The sequence below is a fragment of the Salmo trutta genome, chromosome 19, assembly GCF_901001165.1.
Source record: "Salmo trutta chromosome 19, fSalTru1.1, whole genome shotgun sequence".
Classification (NCBI taxonomy): Eukaryota; Metazoa; Chordata; class Actinopteri; order Salmoniformes; family Salmonidae; genus Salmo; species Salmo trutta.
The window spans coordinates 30,555,106-30,572,349 of record NC_042975.1 but is presented as its reverse complement, the minus strand read 5'-3'; the positions used below and the strand labels follow the sequence as shown (position 1 = coordinate 30,572,349).

Genomic DNA, 17,244 nt, shown 5'->3' with positions numbered 1-17,244 from the left:
ACTCACCACTGGCACTGGCAGCTCTCCAGAAGAGCATCAGACAGCGTTAGTGTCATAATCAATTGTGGGTGTCAAGGGAGTCATGCACCCAGTATTTTAGAGGGGTCATGAAGTATGTGAGGGTGCAGTCCCCCCTCTGTAAATCTGAGAATTTCTCATCTTTCTCACACATGAAACAGGTTTTTCCTGTAATCTAGAGCCATAATCATTATTCCTAATTCTGTGTAAAAAAAAAAAGTATATTTTTCTGCAAAGGTTGTCTAAGCATACCTCTTTACCTGTTCAAGTGTCATTTTAATTAATGTTGCACATTGATTCTTTAAGAACTGTTATTCCTTCAGGCGTCTCGGCTAGGCGAACCGATCGAGTGTGCTCGCTTACTGCCTTAAAAGACCTTGAAAACAAGAAAAAAGCGGCAATAGTACCTTTTGTCAATCTTGAGACGCCATCGCCAGTAGTCAGAATTAATCTAAGATAACTCAATAAATCTGTCATTCATTTTGACGTTTTTACCGAGGAGATCTTAATGAAAAATGTGCATGAAAATGATTAATCTCTTGTTGAACAAATTTGTTCACTAAATTTGAGAGAAATAAGCTTTTTGTGCGTATGGAACATTTCTGGGATCTTTTATTTTAGCACATGAAACATAGGACCAATACTTTATATGTTGCATGTATATTTTTGTTCAGTATAGTTATGAGGTTGGGAGATTGGGAACCTATATAGCTGGCTGGCTAAAGCTAACTTCATAAAATTGCTAGGTTAGCTCGTATTACATTTCATCAAGAAGGAATCAATATGCTATGGTCCAGTCAGTGTGCCCGCTCCGCAAAATACAGTTGACAGATCATTTTATAAATAATGTTTAGTAATTCATTTAATATTTCAAAAATAAATAAAAACTGGACAAATCTAAGGGGGCATGTGCCCTTGTGCCCCTATGGGTATGACACCTTTGGTGTGTGTGTGGATTGTTTGTTTTCCTGTCTGTCTATGTACCATAAGGCCACCCTGATGAGGTGTGATTGTCACGTCCTGTATATAAGGTTAATTGTTTTTGTAGTTTGGTCAAGGCGTGGCAGAGGGTATTTGTTTTATGTGGTTCAGGGTGGTGTGTTTTTGTTAAAAGGGTGGTTGATTTAGTAATTCCGGGTTTTGGTTTATGTTTAAGTATTTCTATGTGGAGTCTAGTAAGTGTATGTCTATGTTTGGTTAATTGGGGTTGGGACTCTCAGTTGAAGGCAGGTGTTGTCTATCTGCCTTTGATTGAGAGTCCCATATAGTAGGGTGTGTTTGTGTTTGGTATTGGTGGGTGATTGTTCTGTGTTGAGCCTTAGGCTTTGCCAGACTGTTTTGTTGTTCGTGGTTTTTGTTGTTTTTTGTACGTTCATTTTTGGAAGTTAATAAATCTCAAAATGAGCATACACGTACCTGCTGTGTTTTGGTCCTCCTTCACCGACGACAACCGTGACAGTGATATGTGGAAAGCAACCATTATGCCTGCATAAATTAGGCTGAGGTGAAACAGAGTGCCAACCAACAGACATTGTTAAATGTCAGCTTTTCCTCTTCTACCAGAGGCACAAGTTGATACCTCTAATACATGACCACCTATATCTTGAACAATCCTCCAAACGAAAAGCATACCGGTTTCCATGTATCTGCTCCATTCGTTTCACAATGTGAAAACGATGTAAGCTTTTTTTGCCATATGCACTGTTGCTTTCAAAGTTTGTGCTCAGGGGTGGAAATCCCGGGGGGGACGGGGGGGACACGACCCCCCCATCCTGGGAAAAATATTATTTGTCCCCCCAATATATCACTGAAACATAACTATGTAATTTAAATAATATTAATAACACGCAATGAAAGCAATTGTGCTGATTATAGACACTTAATAGCGCGTTTTTAAGTTTCAAAAGATTGCGACCCACCCTTTGCCTCACAATGGTTTGATCCACTGCCAGTTCCTTAGCTTGCTAGGTAACGTAGAGGTCGTATCTACTGTCTGAAAGGCACTCAATGCACGTAACTGACGTGAGGTAAATCCAGTCAATCGCGCACACACACTAGCTGAATTTGCAGAGCTAGCGCACAAATATTAACTATTAAGCTAGCTAGTACCTATTCCATTTATGTGGCGTCGTCAAAGATGGAATCTTTGCTATCGTCAATTTATTCCAAGATCAGCATGCATGTAAGTTAGTGCTTCAAAGTCCCTGTGATAAGGTTAGCGATAAACTGAACAGAACTACACTCTCTTCTACCATTGTTTGAAATATATTTAATGGTCTTGTTGCAAAAGCTAAATTGTCGCAAGGGAATTTTTATTTATATATTTTATTTCACCTTTATTTAACCCAGGTAGCAAAGATTATAGCAAACACCACTGAATTGGTGCTCGCTAGCTTTGCAAATTCAGCTATTGTTAGAAGCCAGCCAATATGAAACAAACGATTAAAATTACAAAAAGTTGCATATGTTGTGTAAATGGTGAACTCATACAGCTGTCAACTCTTGTCACTGCAATCAGTTTCACATTTGCTAACTACTGTGGCAAAGAAGGGGGTCGAGTGATAAATGGCAGATATGTGAGGGCAGAACTAATAAACGGGCTCTGCCCGATCACTAAAATGGCCACCCCGATTAGAACTACAGATCACAAAATGGCCGACTGCCAAAACTACAATTCCCAGAAGCAAGGGGAACCCTCAGAAGGTGGAGCCGACCCACAGATAAAAGGTCAAGAAAAACCAGGAAGAGGGAGAGAGGGCGGGAAGGATCTATGAACCATAGAGAGAGAGAGACATTCTACATTGGCTGGATTTACCGTGTACGAGCTGGACTGTTTTGGACTTACCTGTTGGCGTTTAGACCTGGACCTACCGAGAACCAGATTTGTGTACCGAACCCTGCTATCCTTGACCTTACCTGTGGCCTGGGTGGACCAGGACAGAGAAACAAACATACAGGTACTGTCATGTTCGAAATAACTTTAATTCTGGGCTGACTTTGGTGACAGTTTCTCACTTAATTTGTGACAAACGCTCCTAGCTTTGAAGAGGTTTGCCACACGTGGTGGAGAATGTGGGCACTGGATTAACCATACCGCTGGTTAGGTAGAAAAAATAAAAAATAAAAATTTAAAAAAAAGTTTAGTTAGCACTCCAAAGGGGAGTCAGGTTTTTTTTTTTTTTTTTTGGTTAGGACAGTTTTTTCAGGAAAATGAGTATGGAGGGAGCCATACAGGCCCTGTTACAAGCGGTGGCCGCCCAACAAGAGGCAACTAGAGCTCAACAAATAGCTCATCAGGATGCAATGCGAATGTATCAGGACACGTTACAGGTCCAGCACCGCACCAACCAGCTGCTCAGAGAAGAGCAAGAGAGAAACACCCGGGAGTTAAGAGAAGGCCTAAAGGGGCTAGCGGACCAAATTGGGGCTCAGTTACCAGCTGCAAATACCCAAAGGTGGGCCAATCATTTTCTTCAAAAAATGACAGCGCAGGATGATGTGGAAGCATATCTTACCACCTTCGAATCGACGGCAGAGAGGGAGAAGTGGCCGAAAGAAGAATGGGCAGGGCTTCTGGCACCATACCTGGCAGGGGATGCTCAAAAAGCATATTTCGACCTGGAGTTGAAGGATGCACAGGATTACGATAAACTCAAGGGAGAGATTCTGACTAGACTGGGAGTGACCGATACCGTGAGGGCACACCGCTTCCACCAGTGGTCCTACAGACCGGGACAAACCCCCCGAACACAGATGTTCGACTTGATTCACCTGGCACGGAAATGGTTGCGACCGGAGACCCGTTCGTCCGCCGAGGTCGTCGAGACCATCGTACTCAACCAGTTTCAGCGAGGTCTACCCCAAGAAGTGCGACGATGGGTTGGCCAGAACGAGGTACTTTCCGCCGACCATCTCGTGGGCCTGGTTGAACGGTATTGTACGGCAGGAACAGCTGAGCAGGCGTAGGAGGAAAGATTCCCATTCCCCAGGCCTGGGCGAACCAGCGGACAGGGTAAGACTGCGCCAACAGGGGGAGGGGGAGGAGAGCAGCGTGGGGCCATGAGGAAAGAATCAGAATCGGGCCGAGACACTAAGGGAAAAACCGGAAACCGGGACTGGGGGTCGAGGAGGTCTCCCCCCCGGAACCCTATTATCTGTTACAATTGTAATCGACCGGGACATATTGCAGCCTACTGCCCTATTAAAGAAGAGCCAATGCAATGTAACCTCGGTGAAAAAGAAGATGAGATATGGTATGCATGTCCCGTGGTAACCACTGTACTTGAAAGATCAAGAAACAAACATATGTGCAGGGTGAAGGTTGAAGGGAAGGAGGTTGAAGCACTACTGGATTCCGGCAGTATGCTAACCCTGGTTGTTGCAAACCTAGTGCCGACGCATAAACTGGATACAAGTCAGGATATCAGTGTTACGTGCATTCATGGGGATACCCGTCTGTACCCCACAGCATTAGTGAGCATACAAACAGAGGACGGTCTGCTGGATTATGAGGTCGGCGTGGTCCCAAAGATGCCATATGATGTAATATTGGGTAGATACTTTCCTAACTTTGCGAAGTTAGGTCAAAAGAACGGCATATTTGAGAAGCCAACAACCCTGACCAAGCAGGAAGAAGCATGGGGCCTTCAACCAAGGCCAAGAAAAGAGGTCTCCCAGGGGCCAACCTCACAGGTACTAGTAGGGGAGGATGAGGATGAAGTGGCAAACCTCGTTGATAATGAACAGCCCAGTACTAGTGGGGCTGGGGTCGATCTGAATCCAGAGGACGACTATCTAGAACCAGCAGACCTGGCAGGGTCCATGACTAATTTCGGGACGGCCCAACACCAGGATCCAACCCTGCAGCAAGCCAGAGCAGACGTGCAGGTCATAGATGGTACTCCCATAAATGATAGGATGATGCCTAATAGTTTTCCCCACTTCATCATGAAAAATGGTTTGGTGTACAGAGTCTCAAAAATAGGGGTTGATGTGGTGGAACAGTTGTTGGTCCCCACCCGGTACAGGAAGACAGTACTGGATCTAGCTCATGGGCACATTCTGGGTGGACACCTTGGTATCGATAAAACCCGAGACCGGATTGTAAGGAGGTTTTACTGGCCAGGAATTCAGGCTGAAGTGGCTCGGCATTGTGGAGAGTGCCCGGAGTGCCAGGTAACAGCTCCCCGACCAGCGTTTAGAAGCCCGTTAGTGCCACTCCCCATAATCGAAACGCCATTTGAGAGGATAGCGATGGACATAGTGGGCCCACTACCCAAATCTGCCAGAGGGCACCAATACATTCTGGTCATTCTAGATTATGCCACTCGCTACCCAGAAGCCATTCCCCTTCGGACAATGGCTTCCAAAAATATCGCCAAGGAACTAGTGCTATTGTTCACCAGGGTTGGGGTCCCAAAGGAGATCCTTACTGACCAGGGGACCCCCTTTATGTCCCGCCTTATGGCAGACCTTTGTAAATTGTGGCAGGTGAAACAGTTGAGGACATCGGTTTACCATCCACAGACGGACGGGCTGGTTGAGAGATTCAACCGGACCCTGAAGTCAATGCTCAGGAAGGTAATCGACAAGGATGGGAAAAACTGGGATTGCATGTTGCCATATCTGATGTTTGCCATTAGAGAGGTTCCTCAAGCCTCGCTGGGGTTTTCTCCCTTCGAGCTGGTATATGGGAGGCACCCCCGGGGAATCTTAGACATTGCCCGGGAAACCTGGGAACACCAATCCACCCCGTATACTAGTGTCATAGAGCACGTCACGGCAATGCAAAACAGGATAGCCACAGTCATGCCCATCGTCAGAGAGCACATGAGACAAGCACAAGAGCACCAGCGGCACACTTATAACCGGCAGGCTACCCTGAGGGAATTTCAACCGGGAGATAAGGTGTTAGTGCTGATCCCCACGGTAGAGTGCAAACTACTAGCCACATGGAAAGGACCATATGAAGTACTGGAGAGAATAGGAGAAGTTAATTATCGGATCCGACAGCCAGGTCGACGGCCCCAGGAACAGATCTATCACATAAACCTGTTAAAAGCATGGAGAGAGAGAGAAACACTAATGGTCACGTACCCCACACACACTCAGGAGACAGCTGAAGTAAATATTTCACCTACTTTGTCCCCAGCACAAGTACAAGAAGTAAAGACCCTGATCCAGAAAAACAGAGATGTGTTTTCAGAAGTACCCGGCCGAACTGAGGTTACAGCTCATGATATCATTTCCCTACCAGGGAGAAAAGTGAGCATGAGGCCATATCGGGTACCCGAGGCTCGACAGGCAGCGATTAGAGCAGAGACGGAGAAAATGTTGACAGCTGGAGTGATCGAAGAGTCACATAGTGAGTGGTCTAGCCCAATTGTGATGGTCTCCAAGCCCGAAGGGTCTTTGCGGTTCTGTAACGACTTTCGGAAGGTAAATGAAATCTCCAAGTTTGATGCCTACCCCATGCCCAGAGTAGACGAACTACTGGAGAAAATTGGTAAAGCTCGATACATTACGACCCTGGACCTGACAAAAGGGTACTGGCAAATTCCTCTGACCCCCAGGGCCAAAGAAAAGACAGCATTTGCAACCCCTGACGGTTTGTTTCAATACACCGTCATGCCATTCGGCCTACACGGGGCCCCAGCCACCTTTCAACGGCTCATGGACAAGGTCCTAAAACCGCACCAAGCATACGCCGCAGCTTATTTAGATGACGTGGGGATCTACAGCCCAGATTGGGAATCCCACTTACCCCGTGTACAGGCGGTGTTAGACGCCCTTAGAAAGGCAGGGCTCACGGCGAACCCTGCCAAGTGTTATGTGGGGTTAGAGGAAACGGAGTATCTGGGATACACAGTGGGAAGAGGATTAATCAAACCCCAACGTAAGAAGGTGGAGGCAATTAGAGAATGGCCGAAACCAGTAAATAAGAAGCAGGTTCGAGCCTTCCTAGGGCTGACCGGGTACTACCGGAAGTTCATCCCAAGTTATGCCACAGTGGCCGCCCCACTCACCGACATGACTAGAGCCAGAGGGCCAAACATGGTCAAGTGGGATGAAAGGGCCACCAAAGCATTTAGGACATTACAGGAGGCCCTCTGCTGTAATCCAGTGCTGGTGGTACCAGACTTTGAGAGAGAGTTTGTGGTTCAGACGGATGCTTCAGAGGTCGGTTTGGGAGCAGTGCTGTCCCAAGAGGTAGAAGGGGTGGAACACCCCATCCTGTTTTTAAGCAGGAAGCTGGAACCACGGGAAACCAACTACTCAGTTGTTGAGAAAGAGGCGCTGGCAGTAAAGTGGGCTCTGGAAAGCCTGAAATACTACCTGCTGGGGCGCCACTTCACCCTCATCAGTGACCATGCACCACTCACCTGGATGCATAGGGCTAAAGAGAAGAACGCTCGGGTGATGCGGTGGTTTTTGAGTCTCCAACCGTTTCACTTTGACTTGAAACACAGAGCAGGAAAGGAAATGGGAAATGTGGATGGGTTATCCCGCATGCACGCATATTTTGCTGCGGTAGCCCGACCTAGGGGGTCGGATCTAGGGGGGAGATGTGTGGCAAAGAAGGGGGTCGAGTGATAAATGGCAGATATGTGAGGGCAGAACTAATAAACGGGCTCTGCCCGATCACTAAAATGGCCACCCCGATTAGAACTACAGATCACAAAATGGCCGACTGCCAAAACTACAATTCCCAGAAGCAAGGGGAACCCTCAGAAGGTGGAGCCGACCCACAGATAAAAGGTCAAGAAAAACCAGGAAGAGGGAGAGAGGGCGGGAAGGATCTATGAACCATAGAGAGAGAGAGAGACATTCTACATTGGCTGGATTTACCGTGTACGAGCTGGACTGTTTTGGACTTACCTGTTGGCGTTTAGACCTGGACCTACCGAGAACCAGATTTGTGTACCGAACCCTGCTATCCTTGACCTTACCTGTGGCCTGGGTGGACCAGGACAGAGAAACAAACATACAGGTACTGTCATGTTCGAAATAACTTTAATTCTGGGCTGACTTTGGTGACAGTTTCTCACTTAATTTGTGACAAACGCTCCTAGCTTTGAAGAGGTTTGCCACACTACCTTTTAGATCGAAGCCCATATAGAATGATAGAAGATAAGATGATAGAAGCCCATCTCCTACTGTAAATAACCTACATACTGTGTGTGTGTAGCCAACCAGGTAGAAAAATGGGAGAAAAATGGCAGAAAAAAGACGGACATCAGAGTCTTTTTCAGTACACCAAAACGCAAAGTAAGAACCCTAGTAGTCTAATATCTCAAAGACTAGTTGATAAAATGTTCATAAGAAAGAAATTAAATTCTAATGGAAATGTTTCACAATGATGTCATTAGGCAGAGCAGGCAACAGATGGCACACAGACAGCAGAGTTGGGGACAGATATGCAGGGACAGACTGGCAGAGTCAGGGAGTCTCAGGTAAGTTTGTTGAGTCATTGTTTGGCAACATTATGAAAGGTTCTCAATTTTTACTTGTAAAATAGGAACATAATTGGAAATTGCCATGGATACCCCCACTCTCAACTTAAACTGGTGACTGAACTAAGATTTGTTAAAGGCAATGGTATTGCTGTTGTGATTAGTTGTGTAGTTTTGGGTACCGGTAGTTAGGGGTACGGCAAACACCTTATTTCTTTGGTTCCTCAATATACATTGACCATATTAAACGTAGGCTATGTGTTACAGCACTACTTTTGGTGTCCCCCTCAGGAATTGCTCTTGAGAAAATGTAATGTAATTGTCCCCTCCAAAGTTGATATCAGATTTTCGCCCCTGTTTGTGCTCTGCATATTTGATAAAAATAAATCTGTTCTCATTTACTTCCATTTGATGTTATGATAAGGCTCCTGTAGCTTAGACAGCTGAAGTATGTGAAAGGTAAACTAACCATTATGATAATTTCCTTCCGCTCATAAAACTGTTGTCTCTGACAAGAAATATCATCAACCCAATGAATCATATCGTTTTTCTGTGGTACTATAAATACAGAAAGACATTCATGAAATAATAACAACATTGCAACGGCACTATACAATGAAGGACATTTAGTTGTTTGCACTCATAATAGTTGCATTGTTATAGCTATGCTAGTTAGAGAGCAGTTATAAAAGTCTTGTGAATGTGTATGTGAAGATGATGAGGGCCATATTGCCTAACATGCAGTAAATACCAATTAAAATGAGACATCTTCAAGTAAAGACAGTTATAGAAATACACTTTTTCAATTTGCCTTAGGATTTTGATCATGCTATTCTGCATGTCATTAGATTTGTTTTTATTTTTTATCTCTATTATTGAGGATGTCCATGTGCAGCGCAAGCTGCTTTAGAGATAAGACCATTGTAAGGTAATTAACATAATGAATTCTCGGCCAATTCAAATCATGAGTAAAATTTATTACCCAGAACTTCCTGTCATTTCCTCAACTTGACAACTCAACTGATAATTTTCTTCCATAAAATTTAGCAGAATGTATTGTGCAAAGGGGAGCGTACATGAATTCTGTATGACAACACATCAGGCTCAGAGCAAGAGTGTCACATTGTGTATTCATACCAATAAAGTTGAAAGTGAAGTTTCATTTGCAATTCCATGGCACCCATTATCATAAGAGTCAATAAAACTCATGAAGGGAGAGAGAGTTTTCTGCAGTACTGACAGTACTGAATTATCACATGAGTCATTCACTTACCTTTTACATGGTTTTCAATTCCATGATTTGCAATACGTTTCTTTTCTGTTACATGTGCTTGCAGCTTAAGTCAGGAAACAGCCCATGCATGGGTTTGCATTGGGTTTGAGCCTTATGGGAAAGAACTGTAAATTATAAAGGCCTGTTCTGTGAGAACACGGCTGAAAGAGGCCTGTGTCAGGCAGTGATTTTCCAGATGTGTTGGACCAGTTGTGCTGCAAACACTTTGCTGAGATGAGATCAGTCTTTTCAGTGCTGCTGGAACACAACTTTTAAACCTCAGAGACATCTCTCATGCTCGTTAGAGTTAAAGCAGGTGACACCAGGCACTTCCTGCCAGGCATCTGCAGTTAACTAGCCAGTTGTAAACAACTCTTCTAAAGTACAAACTCTAACTACCTACTGGTGGATCCAGACAATATATATATTTAGGAAGTGAGGTTCACAAAAGCTCATACTCTGAAATACCAATTTTTGATGATTTATTTAATTTAATTTTTTATTTCAACTTTATTTAACTAGGTAGGCCAGTTGAGAACAAGTTCTAATTTACAACTGCAACCTGGCCAAGATAAAGCAAAGCAGTGCGACAAAAACAACAACACACATGGGATAAACAAACGTACAGTCAATAACACAATAGAAAACATCTCTATACAGTGTGTGCAAATGAAGTAAGGAGGTAAGGCAATAAATAGGCCAATAGTGGCAAAGAAATTACAATTTAGCAATTTACACCGGAGTGATATATGTGCAGATGGGGATGTGCAAGTAGAAATACTGGTGTGCAAAAGAGCAGAAAAACAAAAACAAATATGGGGATGAGGTAGGTAGTTGGTTGGATGGGCTATTTACAGATGGGCTGTGTATAGCTGCAGCAATCGGTAAGCTGCTCTGATAGCTGACCTTAAAGTTAGTGAGGGAGATATGTCTCCAACTTCAGTGATTTTTGCAATTCGTTCCAGTCATTGGCAGCAGAGAACTGGAAGGAAAGGCGGCCAAAGGGGGTGTTGGCTTTGGGGATGACCAGTGAAATATACCTGCTGGAGCGTGTGCTACGAGTGAGTGTTGCTATGGCGAGCTGAGATAAGGCGGAGCTATACCTAGCAAAGACTTATAGATGACCTGGAGCCAGTGGGTTTGGCGACAAATATGTAGCGAGGGCCAGCCAACAAGAGCATACAGGTCGCAGTGGTGGGTAGTATATGGGGCTTTGGTGACAAAACAGATGGCACTGTGACAGACTGCATCCAATTTGCTGTGTTAAGTGTTGGAGGCTAATTTGTAAATGACATCGCCGAAGTCAAGGATCGGTAGGATAGTCAGTTTTACGAGGGTAAGTTTGGCAGCATGAGTGAAAGAGGCTTTGTTGAGAAATATTGCGAAATTAATTATAACCTATTCAACTTCTTTAATAAGAGGAGAAATGTATATATATTTTTTCATTAGCTTATTCCTGACCACTAATTGGTTAGCCAGCATCTGCCTCCTCAATTTATACAGCAAACTGATCAATTCCCTCTCCAACTATACCCACCCATCCAAGTGCTGGCTCAGCTGCCTGGCCTGCATCATCTTCCTGATGAAATGCCAGCACTGCTAAAAAGTTAGCTTCACACTCAAGTTCCAAGGAAATCTTTCCTAACCCTAGTTATTTTATTGCGCAATTATAGTCTACTACACCCAGTTACTATGCAGATTGTGGCCACGTAAAAGAGGAAATGGTCACTTGGATGTCTAGTCCACCATTTACAAAGCAGTATGGTATGATAAGGACATCAGTCGACAGACATCTTGATCCAGGATCCAAGAGAATTAGGATTGTTATTGAGTTGGATGATCAATGGTGCAAATACTCTGAGTAGAAACCATTCAACCACTTAAAAACAGATAATTTCCCCCCTACTTATTTCTACTGAACAATACATTCTCACCTCAAGATTTAGCTGAGTAAGCAGCTGGTTTGTCATTGTGTCAGAAGAGGTACTACTACAGTGCTTGGGAAATGGACAGGATGGAGCTGTGTTGACTAATAAAATAAAAAATATTTAACAGAAAGGTCCTGATGAAATATGAGATGAGCCAGTTCTCAGCAAGTAGATCTGTGGCAAGCCCTGTTTGACATAGGTGGGCAAATGAATCAAAGTGTTTCATATTACCTGCACATACACACAAGTGGAGTAACATGAATTGTTTATGCAGGTTCGTACATAAAACATTCTCAATTCAGGCAGCAAAGACGTTGATGTCCTCCTTAACTCGATTTAATGAAGAGAAGGTGAAAAACACGGGGAAATATCCATACGTTCATTATGAAACACCATTTTCCACCACCAGGCTAATGATAGTCCTGGATGTTGCGTATCGCATTGAGACGGACCTCAACCCCATCAAACACCTTTGGGATAAATTGAAACGCCGACTGCGAGCCAGGCATAACGGCCCGACATCAGTGCCCGACCTCACTAATAATGCTCTTGTGGCTGAATGGAAGCAAGGCCGATCTGGACTGCACCAAATCTGAACCAAACATAGACGTCTATGATTCGTTCAGATTTGGTCCGGACTGGACCAAAAACCAATGTCCATGGACGTGGAAATCAAGGCCGATCCGGAACTGCACCCCCCAAAAATAAAACACATCCAGAAGGCGTAGGCATCGATCCATGCTTATTGAGGTGTATCCTAACAGTGTTGCCTGAAATTGAATTTTATGAATGCCCATCTATGTGGTAAGCCTACATTACCACCACAAAACGACACACGGACAGGACCAAGAAAAGACGTGATTGTGCTTACTGGTGTGTAGCACACAATTGAATTTTATGAATGAATGCCCATCGTTTGTAAAACAGGGCATTGCATTAGCTTTATTAGTCCTGATTCCCGTGACTAATCAATTAGGCTACCCAACTTTACCAGGAGTTATCGCGACCCTATTTGCAATGCAGGAAATTCAGAATTCTAACTAGGCAAGTCAGTTAAGAAAACATTCTTATTTCCAATGACAGCCTAGGAACAGTGAGTTACTGCTTTGACAGATTTTTAACTTGTCAGCTGGGGATTCGATCTTGCACCTTTAAGTTAGTAGTCCAACGCTCTAACCACTAGGCTACCTGTCGCCCCAAATAGCCGGCTTGTCAAAAATTGAAGGATACAACCTTGAAACCACTGATCATGACAATGGGGTGAAATTCCTGGACAACAGTCGTTATCGTCCATTCCATATTGTCCATTTTAATTTGACCTGTCCTGTTTTTAGGATATGTTGTTTGATAACATAACAGCGCATTTTCTTTATTTGATTGAGCGCCTTTAGGTTAGGCTATTTGATTGGAGAAACCGGCATGATGTAAAAAGTGTCCCTCTCATTACATTTTATCTCCAGCCTGTAAGCTACAGAAAAGGCCACATTCTCTTTCTACCATATTTATATAGCTAATGTGCAGTCTCCCTATCCTGGTGCACTGCACAAGTAGCGAGGTAACCGTTGTAGCTCCATCTCGCCAAGACGTCTGGTACTTTACCCTGAGAAATCGCGGGCATTAGCGCGTGACCATCTAACTGGCGAGGAGACCTGGCTCACCAGCTAGCCAGGTATTTAGTTACATTGGAACAGCAACCACAGGTATACACTGAAAATACATTATTTCATTATATGTAACTTCATTAAAACTAATTATTGTTTGAGGACGATGCTTTATTTGTTGTTTCTCTAGCTAAGTTAGCTACTAAAACTGAAATAGCTATTGATAACAATTGCTTTAGCTAAGGTCAGTAACGTTAGCTAGCTAGGCCCTGTTAACCACAGCTAACGTTAGCAAGAAGTGGTCTGATGCTTTGTGGCTACAGGTGGCTGGCTAGCTAGTTCTAACTATTTTACATTTTATGAATTCATTAGATTCTTTGAGTGGACACTGAAATAAGATGAGAAGATATGAAATGCAGCAGGCCAGACCTACTGCAGGTTTGTGAAATTCAAATGTGAGTTAGGCTGATGGCTGCATTCATGTCATAAACTGATTGTCAGGTATCGGTTGTTTCCTTTCCAGGCTGCCTCTCTGTGCCTCTGTTTACCCAGAAGAAAAGGAGCAGGCTGCCTTTGACATCCAATCCCTCCGAGAATGAATTCTGCTCCAGCAATGAATACATGTCCACACACAGCTCAGCTTCTACCAACAACATATCTGGTAAGATAAATAGGCTACTTCTCATGTGTTTCAGTAGTAGCTATAATCATGTGCGATTCATAAATGTGGCTGTTATCAATTTATTCTGGATTTTCAAAGCGAGAGAGATATCCAAGTCACTAGATGGCACTACACACTACACACAAAAATTCAATTTTGCTGCCTATATCAATGCTTTAACAGAACATTTTTTATAATACTTTCTACCTATGCTCAGGTAACACAGAATATTTCCAAGATCAAGACCCAAGCTGTCCTGCACCTGCTGCTCAGAACAGTCAGTGGAACAGACAAGGCAACCAGCATCAGTCTCAACCACAGTTTCAGTATCCAAACAGTCGACTTGCACCTGAACCCGTGGGGAGAAACTTTGCACCTCTACCACACCCAAATAAAGCTATGAATACAAGGTATGGTCAGTTGATAGGTCTCTGGAGCTCTCTGTAGAGGCAGTTATTATAGATGCATAATTAAAACATGTTTGCAGTGCACATTAAAAGTTAACCTGCAGATAAACCAGGTCTATATACTGTATAGTAAGTACAGTTTTAGAGATTTTTGTTTTTTTTGGGGTTGTCTGATGATTATGCAACACATAAACCAGTCATATCACTTATATTGCATATGTTCAGTCTGCAGATGGGACAGCAACAGCCACCAGTGAGGCAGGACTCCAGAGCCCCTATAAACCCCAGACAGAGCAACTATAACGGCCCTTGCAGCAGTGGGAACACACAGAGCAAGCCAGTACCCCCAAGTAGCTACTCTCACATGGGTCAGCAGCAGCAGTCTGGCTACAGACAGGGACAGGCCAACCCACCAGAGCCTCCTCTCTACTCCCAGCAGTCTACACCCATTACCACAACAAGCAGACCAACTCCTGGCCCTCCAAGCAGGCCAACTCCTGGCCCTCCAAGCAGACCAACTCATGGTCCTTCAAGCAGACCAACTCCTGGCCCTTCAAGCAGATCAACTCCTGGTCCTGGACCACCGCAGCAGAAGCAGAACACATCCTGGAAGTTTAAAATGACCACCAACACTGGGCTACAGAAACAGCTGATGGACAGTAGAGACTTATATCAAACTCAAAATACCTCTCAGTCTCAGGTACAACATGTAAGTAATCTGTGCTAATTGTAACTTATAGTGTAACATACTGCAGGAAAACTCAGGTTTCCATAGATTACTTACCATAAGATAACTTTGATATAGCTTTCATATTTAACCCAATTGTAAATCTTTAATCTAGTTAAAAATGGCAGCTCATACAGTAACGTTACATCCTTAATATATTTTATTATGCTAGCCTTGTAAAATGTATGTTGTTCAATACTAGAGCAGGTATCTAAGCATTCATATTTCCTATGTTGGGAAGACACCACCTGTGTTCCAGATCAAACCAGCAATTGAGAACTCTTTGAGGATCCTGACTGCTGTCATTGATGGCATGAGACACTGGAGCCAGTTCAAGGACAGAGCTCCATACCTATTTGAGATTTTCGGTTAGTTTTCAGTCAGTTTCTTCACTAACGTTGTATTTACCATTACCTGTACTGTATTTACAAAATGTTTGTATTTTATTCTATTCTATGTTCGTCCCACAGCTACTCTTGACTCTGCAGTCACCGCCGGGTCTCATGGAGCTAAGAACTTCCTCATGAGAGATGGGAAAGAGGTGGTGCAGTGTGTCTTCTATGAAAATGTGAGTAAGAAAAACACTTCCTCTTTAATAGGAAAGGGAGACATACAATAGCAGGCCAAGGGCTGTCGAGTTAGTCAGAGGACAACATTATATTACTTCATGTTCACCAAATTAATTGGAGTGTTTTTTAAGGCCATAAAAAATGTAATCTTAAAAAGGCAGTTATTTTAAACATAAAGAACTTTGTAGATTAGAATTTTCTTTCCACGGAATTCTTAGCAGCTGCTACTGATCATCAGCATTATAAAGCAGTAGTTTGTTGTGATATGGCTGGAGGATATGGATTCTCAAATCATACTGTATCTCCAGGGTGGATACCCATTATGTTACGTTTACAGTGTTGTGCTGGATGTATACCCTTTGTCTGATCCATCCCCACCAGGAGCTGGACATTCCCAGGCTGATCCGAGGCCAGGTGCACCGCTGTGTGGGAAACTACGACCGCACCAGGGACACACTCACCTGCATGTCTGTCAGGGCTGCCCTGCACTCAGAGCAGAGGAATGCACAGGAGTCTGTCAAAGCATCGGACGCTGAGATGAGGGGCCTGGTGAAATCACTCAGTGAAGTCTGATCAGAGGCACAGAAACACGTAAAGGGCAATTCAAGGGCAATACAATTGTTTTTGCCCATGGCTCCTTGTGAGTATCACTATATGGCAAGTGTTATCCTTTTCATTAGAAACTGCGGGATCCTATATGGCAAGAATTGTCGTCTTTATTAGAAACAGAAGGATCCTATATAAAGTCCCGCTGTATATACAGTGCCTTCGAAAAGTATTCAGACCCCTTGACCTTTTCCAAATGTTGTTACGTTCGCCTTATTCTAAAATTGATTAAATTGTTTTCCCCCTCGTCAATCTACACACACAATACCCCATAATGACTAAGCAAAAACAGGTTTTTAGAAATGTTTGCTAATTTATAAAAAACTGAAATATTATTCAGACCTTTTACTCAGTATTTGTTGAAGCACCTTTGGCAGCGATTACAGCATCAAGTCTTCTTGGGTATGGCACTACAAGCTTGGCACACCTGTATTTGGAGAGTTTCTCCCATTCTTCTCTGCAGATCCTCTCAAGCTCTGTCAGGTTGGATGGGGGAGATGGGGGGGCGTTGTTGCACAGCTATTTTCAGGTCTCTCCAGAGATGTTCGATTGGGTTCCAAGTCCGGGCTCTGGCTGGGCCACTCAAAGACATTCAGAGACTTGTTCCCAAAGCCACTCCCGCGTTGTCTTGGCTGTGTGCTTAGGGTTGTTGTCCTGTTGGAAGGTGAACCGTCACTCCAGTCCTAGGACCTGAGCGCTCTGGAGAAGGTTTTCATCAAGGATCTGTCTGTACTTTGCTCTGTTCATTTTTGCTTCGATCCTGACTAGTCTCCCAGTCCCTGCCGCTGAAAAACATCCCCACAGCATGATGCTGCCACCACCACGCCAGGTTTCCTCCAGAAGTGACGCTTGGCATTCAGGCCAAACAGTACAATCTTGGTTTCTTCAGACCAAAGAATCTTGTTTCTCATGGTCTGAGAGTCGTTAGGTGCCTTTTGGCAAACTCCAAGTGGGCTGTCATGTGCCTTTTACTGAGGAGGGGCTTTTGTCTGGCCACTCTA

The 17,244-nt window shown here is 43.9% G+C and overlaps 1 protein-coding gene across 3 annotated transcripts; it reads left to right on the top strand.

Annotated features, from left to right (window-relative positions):
• Positions 1-12,891: 12,891 nt before the first annotated feature.
• On the top strand, positions 12,892-16,476 carry LOC115154328 (spermatogenesis-associated protein 22). Of its 3 annotated transcripts, none has more exons than XM_029700438.1 (8): positions 12,892-13,341; positions 13,646-13,711; positions 13,797-13,934; positions 14,152-14,344; positions 14,567-15,050; positions 15,310-15,436; positions 15,539-15,636; positions 16,019-16,476. In XM_029700438.1, exons 2-8 carry the CDS (start codon positions 13,672-13,674, stop codon positions 16,208-16,210), a joined length of 1,272 nt encoding a protein of 423 aa, XP_029556298.1. In that variant the 5' UTR covers positions 12,892-13,341; positions 13,646-13,671; the 3' UTR covers positions 16,211-16,476. The 3 variants fall into 3 exon arrangements, with proteins under 3 accessions (XP_029556298.1, XP_029556297.1, XP_029556299.1); XM_029700437.1 differs by having other exon boundaries at positions 12,892-13,372; XM_029700439.1 differs by lacking the exon at positions 13,646-13,711 and having other exon boundaries at positions 12,892-13,372.
• The last annotated feature ends 768 nt before the right edge of the window (positions 16,477-17,244 follow it).

Bases quoted from the DNA above. Each gene is read 5' to 3' on its own strand.
- LOC115154328 (XM_029700438.1), top strand. From the start codon at position 13,672: ATGAGAAGATATGAAATGCAGCAGGCCAGACCTACTGCAG. The intron at 13,712-13,796 runs GTTTGTGAAATT...TTTCCTTTCCAG, and splicing joins GCAGGCCAGACCTACTGCAG to GCTGCCTCTCTGTGCCTCTG. The intron at 15,437-15,538 runs GTTAGTTTTCAG...TTCGTCCCACAG, and splicing joins ATACCTATTTGAGATTTTCG to CTACTCTTGACTCTGCAGTC.